At 35.4% G+C, this 21,238-nt stretch overlaps 2 protein-coding genes across 4 annotated transcripts; both read left to right on the top strand.

Moving 5' to 3' along the window:
* The first annotated feature begins 380 nt into the window (after window positions 1-380).
* On the top strand, window positions 381-7,144 carry LOC107831149 (uncharacterized). 2 transcript variants are annotated; one of them, XR_001658291.2, is made up of 9 exons: window positions 381-562; window positions 646-724; window positions 1,134-1,213; window positions 1,333-1,399; window positions 1,577-1,648; window positions 4,365-4,565; window positions 4,658-4,841; window positions 4,914-5,051; window positions 5,296-7,144. XR_001658291.2 is itself a non-coding variant. In XM_016658883.2 (8 exons), the coding sequence occupies exons 1-8, from the start codon at window positions 487-489 to the stop codon at window positions 4,917-4,919; spliced, it is 765 nt and encodes a 254-aa protein (XP_016514369.1). In that variant the 5' UTR covers window positions 381-486; the 3' UTR covers window positions 4,920-5,186. The 2 variants fall into 2 exon arrangements, 1 of the variants encoding a protein (XP_016514369.1); XM_016658883.2 differs by lacking the exon at window positions 5,296-7,144 and having other exon boundaries at window positions 4,914-5,186.
* A 925-nt stretch (window positions 7,145-8,069) lies between these two features.
* Window positions 8,070-16,200, top strand: LOC107819647 (serine/arginine-rich splicing factor SC35-like). 2 transcript variants are annotated; one of them, XR_012700023.1, is made up of 9 exons: window positions 8,070-8,245; window positions 8,329-8,407; window positions 9,169-9,248; window positions 9,368-9,434; window positions 9,611-9,682; window positions 13,553-13,753; window positions 13,855-14,038; window positions 14,111-14,247; window positions 14,489-16,200. XR_012700023.1 is itself a non-coding variant. In XM_075232765.1 (8 exons), exons 1-8 carry the CDS (start codon window positions 8,170-8,172, stop codon window positions 14,114-14,116), a joined length of 765 nt encoding a protein of 254 aa, XP_075088866.1. In that variant the 5' UTR covers window positions 8,070-8,169; the 3' UTR covers window positions 14,117-14,385. The 2 variants fall into 2 exon arrangements, 1 of the variants encoding a protein (XP_075088866.1); XM_075232765.1 differs by lacking the exon at window positions 14,489-16,200 and having other exon boundaries at window positions 14,111-14,385.
* The last annotated feature ends 5,038 nt before the right edge of the window (window positions 16,201-21,238 follow it).

Raw genomic sequence — 21,238 nt, 5'->3', positions numbered from 1 at the left:
AATTCTATTTTCCAAAATTGGGTTGTAATGATGCTACATTTGAAACATGCTATGACATAATATAATGCACTTGTTTAGCGAAAAAAATTTATAGGGAAATTGTATCTAGAGCTGATTTGCCCCTCCGGCTTAAAAGGTTCACATGTTTTTGATGAATCAATTTCGTGAGAAATAACTATCAGCTATCCCCATGTGTTATAAATATAACAGAGACTAGAAATGCTCAGTTTTGTCATAATTAAATGAACAAAACCGCTCGTGTTTATATTTAAAGGTCTAGCATAAACCAATCCCAAAACAAAAGGGACTATTCTTGTCATTTTCTCCAAATAGGAGGCATAAACTGAAGTTTGGCAAATAAGTAGGTCAATTTTGTATAAAGAACCAAACATACACCATCTGTCTTCTCCCTGCAGCATCCATAACCTATAGCTCAAACCCTAACCATTCAACCTTATTATCAGTCATTCACTCCGGCGAACGGCGATGTCTCACTTCGGAAGAACAGGCCCTCCGGACATCAAAGATACCTTCTCTCTCCTCGTTCTCAACGTTACTTTCCGTAATTACCCCCGTCTTCCCTCTATTTACCAATTAGCAAATTTATTTTTTCTAATATTACTCAATCATTGTTTGCTTGTACAGGTACCACTGCTGATGACTTGTTTCCTCTTTTCGATAAGTATGGAAAAGTCGTCGATGTCTTTATCCCTAGAGACCGAAGGTTCTTACCTTTTCTCTTTAACATTTTCTTTGTAATATGTACTATTTTCTTTGGGTAATCGAGCAAACCGATATCTTTGTTATGTGTTTGTTGTCTTTTTCATTAAATGTTTTCTTCCCATCCTACTTGGTTATATCATAATAGTCTCAATTAATACGAGCTACCTTTAATTTTAGGACGATCTAAAATGTTTGACATCATTAAACTAATAATATCATCCTATTCATTTGTGCAACTTTGATGAGTTCAAATTCATTTGCTTTGCCACTTGAGAATTTAAATTCATTTTATATATTCTCTGTCAAACAAACTTTTCAAACATTATCCCGAAATTCTATTTTACTATCATTAATATAATACATAAGTCAAATTAATATTTTAAACTCTTGTTATTTATTTGGTGCTTTAGGACTGGAGATTCTAGGGGTTTTGCATTTGTACGCTACAAGTATCAGGATGAGGCTCAAAAGGCAGTGGAAAAGCTCGATGGTAAATGAAGTGATTTCTAACATTTAAATTAAGTTATTAGTCCTCCAATATTTTTCTGGATATTACAATTCGGGTGGTAGCCTTATATTGCTGTTGATCACACTATTATTTGGCCACAGGAAGAGTTGTAGATGGTCGAGAAATAATGGTTCAATTTGCAAAGTACGGCCCAAATGCCGAGAGAATGTAAGTTTTATTTGATGCAAATATTTATTAAGTTGCGAGCTTGCGTTGTTGAAAGTTGTGATTTTCACTCTTGTATATTTAGGTGCATTTTTTATCCTATAAATTGAGCTGTAATAACCATTTGTTTGAGACAATAAAACTATGGCTAATGGAGGCTAGGATTGTTTTTATGAACAGTGACAAAGGTAGAATTTTGGAGCCTGTACATAGTACAAGAGGAAGGTCAAGAAGCCGCAGTCCTAGTTCAAGGTAAGAGCTAATTTATTTAATTCTTCCACTGAAATCCCGGTTGCGAACATCGAGATTTCCATTGGAATATATTTGTTTGTGTTAATGCGATCCTAATCATTGAGCTTTGTTGATTAGTCATACAAATGTTGGGAATATATCCTATAGGAAATTTCGTTGGAGTTTGTGATCATGTGTTCTTTCTACCTAAGGTGCAATGTTTTTAAAAGCGAAAAGAAGTGACAAAGTCAATGGTACTTGCAGCGACAAGCGAGAAGTGAAGCACACAATTTGTTTGTTTATTTCGTTGATGCACGAAGTTTATGGAAAAGCAGAAAATGGCATATATGAATTTAATGTTTTTTTTTTGATAAGTAAAGATTTTATTATAACTGGTACCAAGATGGTACATAGAACAGTACAGGACCAGACTATAACTCTTACTTAATTCATACTACATATTTTCTCCTAACAAGTGCAAAAAATCCAAATACTGGTCCATCTCATCTAAAGAACTGCTATAACACCAGAAATACAAATTTTTAATACATTTGTTTTTGACTCTAGCAATCTGCAGTCTCTTTCCCTCAAAGCATGCTTTATTTCGCTCCAGCCATAATGTCCACATTATGCAGTTGGGAATAGTTTTCCATATCAGCTTTAAGCTTCTTTTTACTCTCTGGGATTGCCACATTTCCAGCAAGCTACTAATCTTCTGAGGTAGCACCAAAGATATGCCCATTATGTTCAAGAAAAATTCCCAGCATTGTCTTGAAAATGTGCAATGCAAAAAGAGATGCTCAGCTGTTTCCTCCTCTGAGTTGCAAAAATAACATCTACTGCACGGAGAAAACCCTCTCCTCTGTAACCCTATATGAATTTAATGTTGTAAAAATCAAATTACAATCATTGTTACCTTTCTCGGAAAAAATAATCAAATTACAATTAAAATAACTAATTTCACCATCAAATATGCAATATTTCCAAAATTAATCCAACTCCTCCAAGTTGAGATTCATAAAATGCTTGCTTTTCTTTTAGATCACTTTGCGCGTCATTATTTGAAGCGCACACTTCTCTCGAGCACACGGCTTCCTTGAAGCGATAACCCTTTGCTTGTCAATGCGATGAAGCAATGACTTTTAATAACAATGGTCAAGAGAAAAAATCTTAAAGGTTCTCAACGAACACTAAACAGGTTAACACTGTCTTTTGTTGGGGTGAGAAGAGAGCTGGTGAGCGGAGGGGAGACAAAAGAGTAGAGCCTTTCCTTATCTGGTAAATAAGTATAAGACTAGTGGAGGTTAGTAGATGGTTTTGATAGCCATCCACTCTTTTTTCTCTTTTTTTTTTCCAACTCTTTCAAACTTGGACTGAAACAAGGAAGGTTTTTTTTTTTTTTTTTTACTTAATTTCTGCGAGTGCTAATCAACTAGGGGTAGAATATCAAATATCTCCAGCCATATAGAAATGAACATTCAAGTTCCTCTTTCTTGGGCCCTACCCTCCTCTTTGTGGAATTAAATATAGTTTATGCATTCAGAGATTTAGATTTATTTTTCCCAATTGCATTAAATTATACTGTTGGCGAAAATTTCATATGCTCAGATTTACAAATTTTGGTTTCTAACTGATTTTGATGTCAAAAGCATTATCAGAATTTTTCTTCGTGTAACTAGAATGTGGAGGTTTAGAACGATCCTTCAGAATCATGCTGCAAGATTTACTAGTTGAAAATTCTACTGCCTGTTTGAGAGATGCTATTTTGAGTCTCATGATCCTTTTGCAATCAAAGCATGTGAAAAATGCCATTGAATTGGTTTTCTTGAAATTCCCTGCCCTTTCCGGCCTAAATAAAATGTAGATGATCTGGAGTAGGGAAATGGTGATGCTTAGCTTACGTTTCCATAGATTTTTCAGTTGACAAACCTGACTAGTTGGATCTTTTAGAAGTTCTTTTTTTTCTCGGAGACAGTTTTCTGAATTTTAAGTAAAATTATTCTCCCTCCTCAGCTTTTGTACATGGAACTTGCCCTTCTTAATAAATTGGCTGTTTTGTTAAGCTTTCGTTTTTTGGTTAATATTTTTCCCTCTTACTGAGTTGATCGAATTTTAGTTGATTGATTGAGTTGATAATGACTTTACTTGGCCTTCATGCTTTCAATTGCTCTTTGCAGTATGTAGCAACCATCTCAATATGTTAAGCTGAGAGGGGGAAGTATGGAAATTAGTAACATTGTTATCTTACTTCCTGCCATTAATGTTCATGATAATGAATAGTGTCATTATTTTACTTGCTTTCTGCCATTAATGTTTTTATTTTCAATGTAGAAAACATTTCCATCTTGAAACCATGTCTCATTTTGATTAGATCCTGATGCCTGGTATCATCAACTACTAGCTGGCTGGATACTATAATTTCAAAACCTATTATGGTGTCGAATGTGGTGATCCCATCAAGGCATGGCTAATTTGAGCTTCTGTGGAACATATTTGGGTATTAGAATGGATACTGGTGTTAAAATGAATACTCTCTTAACTCTTCTTTGACCTCCCATCGTTGATATTCTTCTGCTATCACACATTTTCTCTCCAAAACAAGGTGGAAGTGTTCAAATAATATTGCTTCCCCTTTAATGTGATACTTGAGTTAAATAATTGACATTTTGCTTTGAGCTGTTGAAGAGTTGTATCCACAATCTGAAGATCGCCTTCTTTTATTTTTTTTCTATCTTAGGCATCGTGATCGTTATAGGGAAAAGGATTCTAAAAGGAGAAGCCGAAGTAGAAGTAGGGACAGGTATGAACATGATAGGTACCGTGGGAGAGACAAGGATTACCGTCATAAGAGCAGAAGCCGCAGCCCTGATTACCGCAAAGATCGCGAGAGAGGTAAATATGATGAGGAGAGGCGCAGCCGAAGCCGGTCTCATAGAAGGTAGAAAATTTTCTATACGTGTTTTGCCTCTTCTTCCCCATCCCCCGAAACTATTATCATAAGTGTTGTCTAACATGTCATTTTACGTTAAGTGTGTCCCCTGCTCGCCGTAGCCTCAGTCCTCGGAGGAGCCCTTCTCCACGTAGAACAACCCCTTCTAGGGATGCTAGTCCAGCTGGACGTAATCACAAGGACTGGTCTCCAACTCCAAAGAGTGTCTCACCGCGGGGTAGACGTGGTGGTTCTCGCAGCCCCTTGCCGCATTCTGATGCTGATGTGAGTTGTGCCTGTCATACATTGTTTTATTACAGTATAAATGTGATGAAAAAGCATTATTTGCTTTTGTAGGATTAAGGAGCAAAAGAGAAGGCCATGAATGTAATCTGGTTCTGGTCGATGTTGCGTATCAAGAGTACATTCCCAAATGAAGGATCCTTTCATCTATTTTCTGCTTGCTAGAACTGATTGGCCCGTCTTATTTATAAGGTTTAACTCCTTTTTGTTGTACTTGATCCATGCCAGAACTTTGATGTTACCTCTGCATTCTGGTATTATGGATTGGTATTGTGATATTAAGATATCTACTGTTGGTTTATAATTACTGCTCTGGTTTTGGCTTTATTTGATTTCTTATTTCCTCTTTTCTTATTCATAGTATACTTGCATGGAATATTGTGATAGTATACCTTGTTGTAATTTACTTATGATGGAAATTATTGGCCTTCTATAGCTGGGTCCGTGAAAAATCAATGTGGCTGAATTGCAAGATGATACAGCAGCTGTTGATGCTGTTATATTTGCTGTTGGTTGTAATTTTGTTGCTGGTCACAAACTACCATTTCTTCGCTGAATGGCAAGGAGATGCTGCAGCTGTAGATGCTGTTTTATCTTGGCTGATTATAATTTGTTGCTGGTGACATACTACTGTTTGTTGGTTGAATGGCAAGCATATGCAGCAGCTGTTGATGCTGTTTTAGCTTTGCTGTTGTAATTTGTTGCTGGTGACAAAATACCATTTCTATACAAATGTTCAGGATGCTCATGATCGGTAAGGATCAAAACTCCTGAATAACTGAAGTCATGCTAGGTTTATGCCTTTGGCCTGCCAGTCATTTTTTTATCTTTCTTTATATGAAAGAAATCCACATGTTCAAGTGTAGCTATTGAAGTTGATTCCAGGTTGATATTTTGTTATGCCGAGTAGAAATTTCAATATGTGACCAAATGAATGAGTTCAGATGTAGTGATTGTGTGATCTTAAACATTGCACGGATTTGATTTCTCATTTTTTACCCTTATCAAAATAAATGAATAATGAATCACGCAATCTGTTAATACTAGGTTCTAGTATCTTTATTTGCTTTATGGTGTTGAATGTTCTTCAGGTACATAGTATAGCACCTATAGTTAAGCTAATGATAGTTGCACTATGTTACAGTGCGAGTTCATGCTTACACCCGTGATTCTAGCTGATCTGTGTAGATCTTTTGTTGCTGTTAGTTGATAGCCTAGCAAACTGATGCTGTTTTTTTGGAGTTGATGGTCTGCTTGATGTGTACAGTTGGACCCTCTGCATATTGTTCATCCACCTTCTGCAGGAGCTAAGTTGTGTGTTTATGTTGTGCTGAGTCACTTCAGATATGCACTATCTGCGTCTCTTATTGGTTATTTTTCAGTGGAACATGTGCACATTGCCGACTTGGAGATCTGACAGTTTCCTGTGAGAATGTTAATCTATCAAAACTTAACCTTCTTTTACTCCGTCTGCTAGTGGCTTGATTCATGTATCTCACCTTTCTTATTATCATGGCATTTAGAGGTGGAATTGGGGCGTTTGATCTCCTTTTAGGTGAGGTATGAGATAGCGGCTAGGTTATTACATTACTATAGTCCAGTGTGATAACCCTTTCTAGTTTAGGGTTTCAATATGGTGGTGTTTTAGAACTCTGGTACTGATGTAGTGGGGTAAATTACTGTGTTAAGGTACTCTCTCCTAGGAATTTGTGCTCTTCCATAGGGCTTCCGAATTGTATGTGCTTACCATATTGGACAAGTACTCTGCTAGATGGCTATGGATTTGACTAGCTTGATGAGGGAGTTTGGGAAGGTAACAAGATACTGCTTAGGGAGTATCTGTTTTTTCCTGTTACGCTTTACTTCGCAGGGTTGGCTCTTTATGTTTGGTTAATAAGGCAATAATAAGAAGTTCAAAAGCAAAGTTGTTGATGGCCATGTCATATATATATTTGCCTTCCTGTTGCCGTTGATAAAAGTTCCACGTTGCTCTATGAAGAAAAATCCTTCAATTTCATTCTGTATTGACGAACCAACGGAGAATCCTGGCAAGGCTTCTGTCAGCTTTCCACGACATGGAGAGTTGACATTTATTATTCTTTATAAAGTCCTTTTAAAACATATTGTGATCGGATGATGATAGAGAATTCCCCGAACAGAATTGTCACTAAATATTTGGTCACATTTGGTGATTCCAGAAAACCAGTAGTGCATATCTCTTCACTGAAATCACTTATCTATGGTTATTTGACATTATCTAATGATTATATAACCCTGGTTGGGTGTAAGCACCTGCAAGTATTTAGATAATGTATCAGGATTTGCGGACAGTTTGAAGTACTCAAGAACCGCTATTTGTTCTGCACAGCGCATGCTGATTTTCCCCTTCAAAACTAATGCACAGAAGTGTTGCCCTCCAAATTCCAGCGCCACACTCGTATTCCAAAGACATGTTTCTAGGTTGACAGGCATGTCATTTGGCAGATTTTCCGTTAATATCCCTTAAGATGCCTGGCAACTGCCCGTTGGACCTCAAAATTAGAATGGTTAGTGGTAGATACAACTCCCAAAGGGTCCAAATGATAATCGATGTGTAGTTCTTCCATGATTTTACGTATAATAAAAAGTATAATCCACATAGTTGGTCGAATTTGACCATGCAATACGAAGCAGCTTTACTTGTTAAGAATTTACGAATCTTTTAAACTAAAGGAACAATTGAGATACACATTTCCAAATCCATTTCCCCCCATTCATATCTCAAGGAAAAAGCCCTATTCATTATAATTGAACCCATCCATATGCTTCCTTTTACCGTCCATTATATGAAATAGTGAATCAATTAATGTTTATGTCTTTGAATTAAGTAACACTTTTGTTTTTGAGATCTTGGAAGTTATATTTTTCTTAAGGTGTGAATTAAGAGATGAATCTTGAGAAAATCGTCCCAATGGTTTCTTCAACTTAAACGGTTTACATACTTTTTATAGATCAACTCCGTAAAAAATGACTATCTCCATATGTTGTAAATATAGCAGACTAAAATTGTTCTATTTTGGTAAAGTTAAGGAACCGAACCTGCTTGTGGTTATAGTATTAAGACCAATTTATATGAATCCCAAAACATTAGGGACTATTCTTGTCATTATCTCCATATATGTGGCATAAACTGAAATTAAGCAAACAAGTCAAGGCCAATTTGGTACAAACAGATCGACATAATCTTCTTCCAACCCGCGTCCATAACCTATAGCTCCAAACCCTAACACCATCCACCCTTATTATCAGTCATTCACTCCGGCGAACGGCGATGTCTCACTTCGGAAGAACAGGCCCTCCGGACATCAAAGATACCTTCTCTCTCCTCGTTCTCAACGTTACTTTCCGTAATTACCCCCGTCTTCCCTCTATTTACCAATTAGCAAATTTATTTTTTCTAATATTACTCAATCATTGTTTGCTTGTACAGGTACCACTGCTGATGACTTGTTTCCTCTTTTCGATAAGTATGGAAAAGTCGTCGATGTCTTTATCCCTAGAGACCGAAGGTTCTTACCTTTTCTCTTTAACATTTTCCTTGTAATATGTACTATTTTCTTTGGGTAATCGAGCAAACCGATATCTTTGTTATGTGTTTGTTGTCTTTATTTATTCATTATTTATTTATTACCGTGGTATTCTTTTCTCCATCCTACTTCTTGGTTATATGATATGTCTCAATTAAATGTTAGAAATCATTAAACTAATTATATCATCCTATACTTTACTTACAAGTTACAACTTTGATGAGCTCAAATTCATTTGCATTGGAACTTTCGAAAATTCAAATTCATTTGATAATCGATATATTCTCTATCAAACTAACTTTTCAAACATTATCCTGAAATTTTAATTTAGCTACCATTAATATAATACATAAGTCAAATTAATATTTTAAACTGTTATATCTTCCTATCCGCCTACGCCTTGGTGAACAACTTTACCGGGATACCTGTACTGTTAGGTGGGAGGATGCAGGTATTGTTTTGGATAGTCGGAGGTGTGCTCAGCATGGCTCGAACACTACCGGCATAGAAAAAATATTATAAGTTCAGTGTGTAGTTGGTACCATCATATAAATAGTGAAGTGAAATAGCAAGGAAATGATTTCTCCTTTTCAAGGTGTTACTTCTGATAGTTATACATTGCTTATGAGCTGAGAGTCTGAGACCTACGGATGATGTTTTGGTGTTATCTTGGTATGGAGATAGACAAAGATGTAGTGGTGTCTCTATTCTTTGACATGTACTATGTTTATTTCGTGCTTTAGGACTGGAGATTCTAGAGGTTTTGCATTTGTGCGCTACAAGTATCAGGATGAGGCTCAAAAGGCAGTGGAAAAGCTCGATGGTAAGTGAAGTGATCACTAATATGTAAATTAAGTTATTTAGTCCTTCAAACTTTTTGTAGATATTACATTTTGGGTGTAGTCTTATGTTGCTCTTAATCACACCAATATTTGGGCACAGGAAGAGTTGTAGATGGTCGAGAAATAATGGTTCGATTTGCAAAGTACGGCCCAAATGCCGAGAGAATGTAAGTTTTATTTGATGCAAATATTCAGTAAGTTGCAGAGCTTCCTTGTTTAAAGTTGTGGTTTTTATTCTTCTATATTTAGGTGTATCTTACCCTATAAATTGAGTTGTAATAACCTTTTGTTTTGTGGCAGTAAAACTATGTCTAATAGAGACTAGGATTCTTTTTCTTATCAGTGACAAAGGTAGAATTTTGGAGCCTGTACATAGGACAGGAGGAAGGTCAAGAAGCCGTAGTCCTAGGTCAAGGTAAGAGCTTAATTATTTAATTGTGTCCACTTAAAGTCCTATCGTCGATATTTGGATTTCAATTGGAATATAATTGTTTTTGTTAATGCGATCCTGATCATTGGGCTCTATTGATTAGTCATAATCAAACTTTGGGGATATTTCCTATAAGAATTTCATGGGAATTTGTGATCATGTGTTCTTTCTATGTCAAGTGCAATGTTTTTACAAGCGAAAAGTGAAAAGAAGCAGCAAGGTCCATGTGACTTGAAGTGAAAAGCGAGAAGTGAGGCGCACAACTTCTTAGAAATGAAGCATGCAATTTATTTCTTTAGTTTTCGTTGAAGCGCGCAATTTATGGAAAAGAAAAAATGGCATATATGAATTTAGTATTATAACAGTTAATTACAATTAGAATAACTAATTTTAGCATCCACTATATAATATTTCCAAAATATATCCAACTCCTCCAAATTGAGATTCAATAAATCGTTGTTTTCTTTTATATTAATTTGCGCTTCATTATTTGAAGTGCACACTTCTTAAAGCACACTGCTTCCTTGAAGCGATAACCTTCCATCATGATGAAGTGATGGCTTTTAATAACAGGGATTAAGAGAAGCGATTTTAAAGGTTCTCAAATAATACTAAACAGGTTAACACTGTCTTTAGTTGGAGGTGAAAAGAGAGCTGGTGGTGGTTGGGGAAACAATAGAGTAGAGTTTCCTTATCTGGCAAGTAAGTATAAGACTACTGGAAGTTAAAACTGTAAGGGGTCGTTTGGTATGAGGTATAAGAAGGTATAAGGGTGGTATAAAAATTTAATATCATCTTAATACTCTGTTTGGTTAACAAACCTGGTATAAGTTGTCCCGGTGTTAATTTTAACACTGGGGATAACTTATACCTTATAGAAGATGGGGTAATTAGCACCGGTATAACTTATACCTTCTTCTTAGAAATTATACAATTGTCATTCTTAATACAACATACCAAACAATGAATAAACAACAATCCCAGCATAACTAATCCCAACATAACTTATCCCAATATAACTTATACCGGCATAACTTATACCGGCATAACTTATACCGGCATAAGCCCTATTCCAACCAAACGACCCGTAAAGGGTTTGATAGCCCTCCCTAGTTCTCTTTTTATTTTTATTTTTTATAATTATTTATCCCAACACTTTCAAAAATGCACTGAAATTAGGAGTTTATCTATTTATTTCACACTAGTCTTAAGGTACGCCCTTTGCATGTGTTCCCATGTTAATAAGTATAAACTTTTTAAAATTATATAAATATTATTGTTAAATAATGTATTTAAGTTTATAAAACAATAATGAAGAGAAAAAGTTTAAGCGCCTAAAAATTATGAATATTGATCTTAGATAAGCTAGCTCAATAAAGAAAGAAATCATGTATAAAAAATCCTTGGATGCCTTATTGTAATTTTAAATCTATTTGGAAGCCCGGAAAAAGTAGAACAATATGTTAACTTGTATTCACATTGTTAACTTGAATATTGTAAAGCACTTCTTTAAGAAAACAACTTAACAATGCAAACTTCTATATTGTTATAAACTTGGATTTTATGTGAATTTAATGAGTATTTTTTAAAATATCTTATGAAAATCACTGTTGTTTCGTTGATTTATATTAAATTCAAAATGAGCACACTTCTTTTAAGTATGAAATTTGAAAAATTAAATTTTATTAAATATTTATTCCTTTATACTTTTGTCAACTCTTCAAAGATTCACGCCAAATAAAATGAATTTAAAATTTGATACTTTTGATCTTTTTGAAATTTTGAGAATGAAGAGGTTAGCCCTATAACTCATAGAAAAATAAGTATAATGTATGATTGACATTGATAAAGTCTAAAAATGACTAATTTTAAACTAATATTATACGATAAATAACTTGATATGTAATGCACTACAAGCCGTCAATAACTAAGGAACTAAAACACAAAAGAAACAAATTAATGAGCCACATTTGAGAAGAACTTTTAATTTAAATCAATAATTTCACAAACAACAAAGAGATTGCAGAAAAGAACACAGATACTTGGTGCAAAAACTTGGACAGAAATAATTTTCAAGTACTTAATAAACCTTTTTATTAATTAATTGTTATTGTTTAAGTGTTTTCATGTCGAAATAATAGATCATAAAAGAAAGGACTTTAGGTAAGTAAAATTTTACTCGATTTTGAATTTCTGCATATTAGTAGTTTTGGAAAGATTTAATAGCCAAAATTTTAGTTGATTCAAAGTTCTAAATGTTAGGAAATTTATTAGACAATTATTACTAAATATTAGGAAAATAATCAAATGACTATTTTGTCCAGTGTGAACTTTAGTTTAAAAGGGTAAAAAAGATGAACGTCATTCCGCTAAGAGTCTTCGTGCTTTTAATGTAATATAGATATAGATTATTTATGTAAGTACTAATCAACTAGGAGTAGAATATCAAAATACTCCAACCTTATGGAAGAGAACATACGAGTTCTTCTTTACTGGGACTTCCCTCCTCTTCGTGTAATTAAACATAATTTAAGGCATTCAGAGATTTAGATTTTTTGCCAATTTGTCTTAACATTATACTATTGACCATTTCCTTTGCTCAGATTTACAAATTTTGATTTTAACTGATTGATTTCAAAAGAATTATCAGAATTTTTCTTCTGGTAACCAGAATGTGGAGGTTAAAACTATCCTTTAAAATCACGCTGCAGGCTTTACTAGTAGAAAATTCTACTGTCTGCTTGAGAGATGCTATATTGGGTCTCATGAATCTTTGCAATCAAAACATGTGAAAACTGCTATGTAATTGATTTTCGTGAAATTCCCTGTCCTTTTCCGCCCTTAATTAAACGTGGATGATCTGGAGTAGGGAATGGAAGGGAGATGGTGATGCTTCCATAGGTTTTTCAGTCAACAAACCTAACTAGTTGGATGATCTTTGGAAAAAATTGGTGACTGTTTTCTGAATTCTAAGTAAAATTATCCTCCTCATCAGCTGTTGTACATGGAATTTGCCCTTAATAAATCGGCAGCTTTGTTAAGCTTTCTTTTTTTGGGGAAGATTTTTTCCTCTTGTTGAGTTGAATGATTGAATTGATAATGACTTTATTTTGGCCTTCATGATTTCAGTTTGTCTTTGTAGTATGTACCAGCCATCTCAGTAAGAGAGGGAAGTATGGAAATCAGAAAAATCGTTATCTTTCTTCCTGTCATTAATGTTTATGATAATAAATAATGTTGTGAGATATACTTGCTTCCTGCCATTAGTGTGTTTTTTCCCCGATATTAAATGGAAGAAAACATTTGCTTTTAATTAATTAAAACGATCTACACTGCAAACACTACAAAATATGTGAGTCAAAATATCTGAGTAGGATTGCGAAATCATGTTTCATTTTGATTAGATGGTGATTCCTTTATATGTTCAGCATCATCACCTACTACCTGGCTGGATACTGATATCAGTTATCTGCTTGGGATTGTGTTTAGAACAACCTATAACTTCAAAACCTATTATGGGTGTGGAATGTGGTGATCCAATCAACGCATAGTTAAATTTGAGCTTTTGTGGATAAGCATATTTGGGTGTTAGAATGGATACTGGTGTTAAAATGAATACTCTCTTACCTCTTTCTTGTTCTCCATTTGTTGATATTCTTCTGCTATCACCGATGACCTCTCCAAAACAAGGTGGAAGTGTTCACATAATCTTGCTTCCCACTTTTGTGTGGTACTTGAGTTAAATGATTGACATTTTTCTGAGCTAAAAGAGGTTGTAGGGGGAGGTATTTCACAATCTGAACTTCACCTTCTTTTATCTATCTATTTATTTATATATTTATTTGTTTATCTTAGGCATCGAGATCATTATAGGGACAAAGATTCTAAAAGGAGAAGCCGAAGTAGAAGTGGGGGGAGGTATGACCGTGATCGGTACCGTGGAAGAGACAAAGATTACCGTCAGCGGAGCAGAAGCCGCAGCCCGGATTATCACAAAGCTCGTGGAAGGGGTAAATATGATGAAGAGAGGCGCAGCCTAAGTCGGTCTCATGGAAGGTAGAATTTTTTTATTTATTTAATATTTTGCTTCTTCTCTCTCTCTTCCCCGGGGAAAGCCATCTCATAAGCTTTGTCTGACGTGTTATTTTACATTTAAGTGCCTCCCCTGTTCGTCGTAGCCCAAGTCCTCGGAGGAGCCCTTCTCCACGCAGAACAACCCCTTCTAGGGATGCTAGTCCAGATGGTCGTAATCGCAAGGAGCGGTCTCCAACTCCCAAGAGTGTCTCCCCGCGTGGTAGACGTGCTGTTTCTCGCAGCCCCTTGCCACGTTCTGATGCTGATGTAAGTTGTGGCTGTCATACATTGTTTTATTATAGTATAAATGTGATGAGAAAACATTATTTGCTTTTGTAGGATTAAGTAGCAAAGGAGGAGGCCACAATTGTCATCTGGCTTTGGTCAATGCTGCGTATCAAGAGGACATTCCCAAATGAAGGACCTTTCATCTATTTTCTGCTTGCTAGAACTGATTGGCCTGACTTATTTATAAGGTTTAACTCCTTTTGTTGTACTTGATCCATACCATAACTTTGATGTTACCTCTGCATTCTGGTATTATGGATTGGTGTTCTGATATTAAGATATCTATTGTTGGTTTATAATTATTGTGGATTTTCTGTTTGGCTTTATTTGATTTTTTATTGCTTTTCTTATTCAAAGTATACCTGCATATATTGTGATAGTATACCTTGTGGTAATTTACTTATGATGAAAATTATTGGCCTTCTATAGCTGGGTCCGTGAAAAGTCAATGTGGCTGAATAGCAAGATGATGCAGTAGCTGTTGATGCTGTTTTATTTGCTGTTGGTTGTAATTTTGTTGCTGGTCACGAACTACTGTTTCTTAGGTCAATGGCAAGAAGATGCAGCAGTTGTCGATGCTGTTTTAACTTGGCTGTTTATAATTTGTTGCTGGTGACATACTACTGTTTGTTGGTTGAATGGTAGCAGATGCAGTAGCTGTTGATGCTGTTTTTTTTTTTGCTGTTGTAACTTTGTTGCTGGTGACAAATTAGCGGTTTTTATTCAAATGTTCAGGATGCTCATGCTCGGTAAGGATAATGAACTCCTGAATTTCTGAGGTCATGCTAGGTTTATGCCTTTGGCCTGACAGTCATTTCCTTTTTCTGCCTTAACTTCATATTTTGCCCTGAGAAGATGTTAGCTATGATCATCTTAAAGATGGAAAAAACCACATTTGTAAGTGTAGCTATAGAAGTTGATTCCAGGTCAAGTTTTTGTAATGTGTAGAGATTTCAATATTAGACTGAATCAATGAGTTCAGGCATAGTGATTGTTTGACCGTAAACATCGCGCTGATATGGTTTCTTCATCTTATGGTTATCAAAGTAAATAAAATAAATAATGAATTTCCCAATTAATACTTGGTTGTAGTATCTTTTATGTGCTCTATGGTGTAAAATATGTTCTTCAAGTACATAGCTCTATGGTGTTAAAAATGTTCTTCAAGTACATAGCGTAGCTCCTATAATTAAGCTAATGATAGTTGCACTATGTTACAGCGCATGAGTTCATGCTTATATGCATGACACTCTAGCTGATCTCTGTAGATCTTTTGCTGCTGTTAGCTGATAGCCTATCAAATTGATGCTGCTTTTTGGTGTTGATATTCTGCTTAATGTGTTCATTTGGATCCTCTGGATGCTGTTCATGCATCTTCTGCAGAAGCCAAGTTGCGTGTTCATGTTGTGCTGGGTGACCCAGTCTCCTAGTGATTTTTCTTTTAATGGAACATGTGCTCGTTGCCGACTGTGAGAATGCTAATTTATCAAACTTAACCTTCTTCGACTCCACCTGCACTTTGCTGGATACATGTATCTCACCTTTCGTATTATCTTCATAATGGCAATTCTGTTAGAAATCCCCGTAGAACTTTCCAGTGGCATATAGAGGTGCCTCTTTTGGCGAGGTTATGTGATAGCTGCTAGGGTACTTTTCATTACTGTAGTCGGGTGTGATACCCTGTCTATTAGGGTTCCAATATGATGGTGTACTAGATCTCTAGTTGATTCGGTTTGTGGGATATTACTATGTTATGGTGCTGTCTCACCAGGAATTTTTGCCCTTTCATAGGGGTTCCGAACCGCATGTGCTTAATTAATTGCGTACTATATTGGACAAGTACATTTTTACTAGATGGCTATGGATTTGACTAGCTTGATGAAGTTGGAATAAGTATCAAGATGTTGCTGAGGGAGGTTTCGGATTTTCCTGTTGCTCGATACTTGGCAGGGTCGGCTTTTTATGTTTGGTTGATGAGGCTGTGATGAGAAAGTTCAAAAGCAAAGTTTTTCCTATATATACTATGATAGGAACTTATTAATTTATTTTCTCTAGGTTTTGTAAAAAGTATCTAGGTTTTTCTTACAAATTGTATACATTCCTTCCTTAAAAATGTCTCATCCCATTATTAATGCCTTTAATTAAGGGATTCAATTATATCCTTTCCTTTTTTTCACACTTCTCTTCATTTCATGCTTCCTAATTTTTTCAATACGTAGATCTCTTCTCTCTCTCTTCAATAGTTGCACGTCTTCAGCAAGTAGCATATTCTATGTTCCTATTATCCTTATAATGTTAGGAAAGTGATACCTAATCTAACAAATCCAATAGCACAAAAATTGCTTTCCATAATAGCAACCAAAAAACAAAATTTTTTCTTTGATGTAGAATGTCATGCGTTGACAAAAAAAAAATTCAATTGCTATAAAGTTTCTTCAACAATTCAAAAATCGTTAAACTCTAGCAAAATTATTACTAATATGATAATAGCTCATAACTTACAATTGCTCATCACCATATACAATTATCATACATTTGCGATACAATTTCTGCAACAATTATAATACAAATACAATTATGATACAATCGTGATACAATTCTGATCTTTCTCATCTTCTTCAAGTTTCAATCAAAACTCTAAACTTAAATTCTGAAACAATATTGTATTATAATTGTATTAGGTATTATTTTAGGTATTAATATATCAGATACAAATCAAATACAACTTTGATACAATTGTGATACAATTATGAAACGAATATGATACAATTATAATACAATCGTGATACAATTCAGAAACTTTTCTTCTTCGAGTTTCAATATGAAATTTTACCTAAAAACAACTCTAAACTTAACCAATCTCCCTCAAAATTGAGATATAAACTCCAAGTTATATTCTCAATCGTTTGCAAGAGCACCCAATCCAAACAAATCAAAAATTCGTAAAACACAGATGTTGAATTCAAAGCTTTTTAATGTTTGTCAATGAAGAACTCTTTGCTATTGCAATTTTTGAGATAATTTTCAATGAATTTGTGTGAAGAGGATGAGATTTGGGTTAATTTGTATAAAAGAAAGAAATATACTATTTTTTTTTTTTTTTGAAAATGGGATGAAAACGTGATTTTAGGGGCTTTGTATAACTAAAATAGATGAGAGTGAGAGGGGGAGCCGGGGGGGGGGGGGGGGCTGACGGGGGCGAGGTGAGAGGGAAGGGTTGCATCAGTTACATCCTAGTTTTAAGGATGCTCTCTTTATTAAGGTTTTGTATATAAATAGTAAAATATAGATAGAGAATATAATTTTTAAGGAACCTAAAGAGAAGTGGTAAATAAGTTTCTATTATAGTATAACTAGTTAAATTTCCTTTTTTCTTTTGCCTTGCCTGTTGCAATTGGTAAACTTCCATGTTGCAGCAGAAAAAATAATCCTTCAATTTCATTCTATATTGACGAACCAATGGACATTCCTGCCAAGACCACTGTCAGCTTTGTGGAGGATGGAGATTGAACATTTTGTTATTCTTTCTTGAATCTTTTCTTAAAAAAAAAAATTGTGATCCGACGACATTTACTAGAACTCGCCAATGGAACAATTCTCCATTTAAAATGAACAAATGGTGTTTATACAAACCAATAGATATATGATATATGTTTGCACATATTTTTATCACGTAACCATGAATTATTTATATATATTCTTTTCTTATTAAATCACCTGCTAATTTTAAGTAGATATCCTTTGGAGCAAATATTTACCAAATCTGTTTAGACTAGCCGGCAGTTTGTAATACAGAAGATTAGCCACATATTGCGCTGCATAACAGTTCCCCTCCAAACTACTCACCCGCACAGAAAAGTATCAGTCTTCCCTTACAGTATATTACAGATTATTTAATCTATACACAGAGGTATAGAAGTACATGACTGTATGTTAACTAGTAGCTGAGATTAGGAAGTAATGGTGTCTCAGATCGAGTTGGGTTTGGGCCTTTTGTCCAGCTACACAGTTCAGATGTACTTTGTACATATTTCAAGGTGGCTGAATCACAATAAATTGGATTTGTGAAATTGGCATACTAACAAGTAAAATAAAGTTGGTATTTTATGGTTAATTTCGACCAATTATGCCTATTTATAGTCAAATTAAGGAACATACATATTATTTGATGATACAACTCTTGAATGGCTTGTCCATAATTTCCACAACTTGTAGGCTCGGCCAATTGATTAGAAATGTAATCGCTAACCACCTTTTCGTTGGTATTTAGTTTCATGGATAATGAGACATTAACTCATCTGGAATTAGCCAAAAATCAGCTTACTGGTTCAATTCCTGCTACCTTTGGCAATTTGAGAAACTTGCATATACTGTTTCTCCATACCAACAAACTTTCTAGGCCATTCCTATAGAGTTGGGGAATCTGACTGCCCTGAGAATTGGCCGATAACCTGCTTACTGGTTCAAACTGTTTCTCAGTATTTGGTTTGAGAACTTTGCAGTGAGTAATAACAAGCTGACAGGGACAATACCACGAAGCTTGAGATAGTGCTTTGAGTTTCAAAAGAGTTCGCTTTAGTTTCACTGAGAATTTATCTGAAGCTTTTGGTATCTATCCAGAGCTTCAGTTCATTGATTTGAGCGAAAAGCAGCCAGAAATAACATTAGTGGCACCATAACACCAAAGACTGGAAACCTGAGCAGAATAACCTTGTATTTATAGCCAAAGTTGGGCTGAAATCTGAAGAGGTGCAACTCTTCAGAATGACTATTTATGCAAAACAACCACAGCATAAATGCCATAACATAATTGGCTATTTACTCAATAATAAAGAGAGAAAATTGAAGAGGATAATTAATTTTCTATTACCAAAACAGAAAAACGGATTGGATTTAATATTAATATTCTATAATTACAACAAATATTTAATAATATTTCTGTTAATATTTTACTCATCTAAGTGTACTTGATTTGAGCCATAACCTTCTTAATGGAGAAAATACCTCCTCAGTTAGCCCATTTGCAGAACTTGGCAAACATCAATCTTTCCCACAATGACCTCTATGGCCGCATTCCTCAAGAATTTGAAAGCTCGACTGGTTTACTGGATGTCGTATTGTCATTCAATGAGTTGAAAGGGTTAATACCAAATAATAAAGCTTTTATGAATGCTTCATTAGAAGGTAACAAAGGTCTTTGCGGCAGTGTAACAGGATTCCAAACTTGCGAAAGGCCATCTTCTTTGGTGAAAAAGCATGATGGGTTTACAGTACCTTAGCTTTATGTTTTGATGATCTAACAAATTTATTGTCAAAGAATCAGATAAGAAACATGATGCACTTGGTACACAACTCAAATCAACGGACTTAAGCTAATGTGAGTTGCTATGACTTCAGAACATAAAGAATCAAAACAGGGACCTGATCCTCTTGGGTTCCCCTGACATCACTACGAAGTCAACTGTCTGCGGCTGGAAAGTGAACTGCATGCACTGTACACGCAAACAATGCAGCACAGTGCATCAGTCATTTCTCATTGACCAACCAAGTGATTACATCATTCAAGTGATGTCATCCAAGTTGTATTAAAAAAGAGCATTACAACAAAACATCACTTGAACACTTGAGAATTCATTCAAGCACTTCAACCGTCTATCCATCAAGCATTCAATTCTCAAGTGCATCAAGAACAAAGTACAACACTACTACAAACCAATTCCTACAACAAGTATCTTATATCTCCTTAGTTGAGTTGTAACTTTGTAATTGTTCTTCATTGTAATTCCTACTTTGCTAATCTAGAAGCTTTAAGTAGGAACCCCTTGAAAACCATAAACCTTTAGGCAAACCAACACTGATCAACTAGTGAATTCCCGTTTTAAATAAATTAGTAAGTGGTGACTTTTTCCTGTTTGTTAAGAAAATCTAGAAGGTTGCAATATTTAACATAAATAAGTGGAAGCAACGATTACAAATCGAAGTCATGAAAGTAAAACCAAAGTCATAAGTCTACTAGTGTGTGTGCCAAGACCTGGTGTCACAAGTATGTGGGCAATCTAGTAGAATACAACAACAACAACAACAACAACAACAACAACAACAACAAAAAACCCAGTTTGAGTCTGTACGCAGACCTTACCCCTACCTAATGCAGGTAGAGACGCTGTTTCCAATAGACCCTCGGCTCAGGAAGGGCAAGAAGAAGAAGAGGAAAGCAAGGAAGGAAGAAATATGGAAGCTAAAAGAAAAAGGGAGAGATAAAGGATAAGTGGTACCAAATAATAGCAACAAGGAATACAATACCTGAGGCGAACAAAACCATATAACGTAATAAAAATCTAAGAATATGAAGGGACATGCATGCTACTAAGACTATCGGTGAACAACTATAAACTACCTACTAACCTTCTACCTTAATCCTCGACCTCCACACCCTCCTATTAAAGGTCATGTCCTCAGTGAGCTAAATCAGCGCCATGTCCTACCTAATCATCTCTCCCCAATACTTCTTAGGCCTACCTCGACCTCTTCTCAAACTCTCCATGGATAACCTCTCACACCTCCTAACAGGAGCATCAATGCTTCTTCTCTTAACATGGCTAACCTACTCTCTGAAAGGAAATATACAGAAAATAAAGCATAAGAGAGACTCCATGTCACAACCCGGATTTTCCACCCTCGGGAGTCGTGATGGCGCCTACTCGTGGAAGCTAGGCAAGCTGAATATTATAAAATTATTACCTTTTTTATTAAACATGTTCAACAATTTAAAATAATAAGTGATTAAATAGCGGAATAAATTAAATAATCGGAAATGCGGAAGTCGAAACTTAATAATTCAACCAAACACTGCTACATAATCTGAAGTACAATACTACCCAGAATTTGATGTCACAAGTCACAGACTATCTAAGAAATACATGAGTCTATCTCTGAATAAGTAAAAACAGAAAAAGAAAAGATAGGAGGAGACGCCAAGGCTCGTGGACATCTGCTGTACTACCTCGGGTCGCCTGAATGGACTGAAGACAACACCCTCACTGCGGTCCAAACTCTCCGGTATCAGAATTTGTACACAGTGCTGAGTGTAGTATCAGCACAACCGACCCCATGTGCTGGTAAGTGCCTAGCCTAACCTCGGCGAAGTAGTGACGAGGCTAGGACCAGACTACCAAATAA

The sequence above is a fragment of the Nicotiana tabacum genome, chromosome 16, assembly GCF_000715075.1.
Source record: "Nicotiana tabacum cultivar K326 chromosome 16, ASM71507v2, whole genome shotgun sequence".
NCBI classification, from domain to species: domain Eukaryota; kingdom Viridiplantae; phylum Streptophyta; class Magnoliopsida; order Solanales; family Solanaceae; genus Nicotiana; species Nicotiana tabacum.
This window is presented reverse-complemented; position numbering and strand designations above follow the sequence as displayed.

What these genes read in the sequence shown, in the direction of transcription:
- LOC107831149 (XM_016658883.2), top strand. Translation starts at nt 487, where the DNA reads ATGTCTCACTTCGGAAGAACAGGCCCTCCGGACATCAAAGATACCTTC. An exon ending in CGTTCTCAACGTTACTTTCC is followed by an intron (nt 563 to 645) that starts GTAATTACCCCC and finishes TTGCTTGTACAG; the next exon opens with GTACCACTGCTGATGACTTG. An exon ending in GGCAGTGGAAAAGCTCGATG is followed by an intron (nt 1,214 to 1,332) that starts GTAAATGAAGTG and finishes ATTTGGCCACAG; the next exon opens with GAAGAGTTGTAGATGGTCGA.
- LOC107819647 (XM_075232765.1), top strand. Translation starts at nt 8,170, where the DNA reads ATGTCTCACTTCGGAAGAACAGGCCCTCCGGACATCAAAGATACCTTC. An exon ending in GGCCCAAATGCCGAGAGAAT is followed by an intron (nt 9,435 to 9,610) that starts GTAAGTTTTATT and finishes TTTTCTTATCAG; the next exon opens with TGACAAAGGTAGAATTTTGG. An exon ending in AGCCGTAGTCCTAGGTCAAG is followed by an intron (nt 9,683 to 13,552) that starts GTAAGAGCTTAA and finishes TGTTTATCTTAG; the next exon opens with GCATCGAGATCATTATAGGG.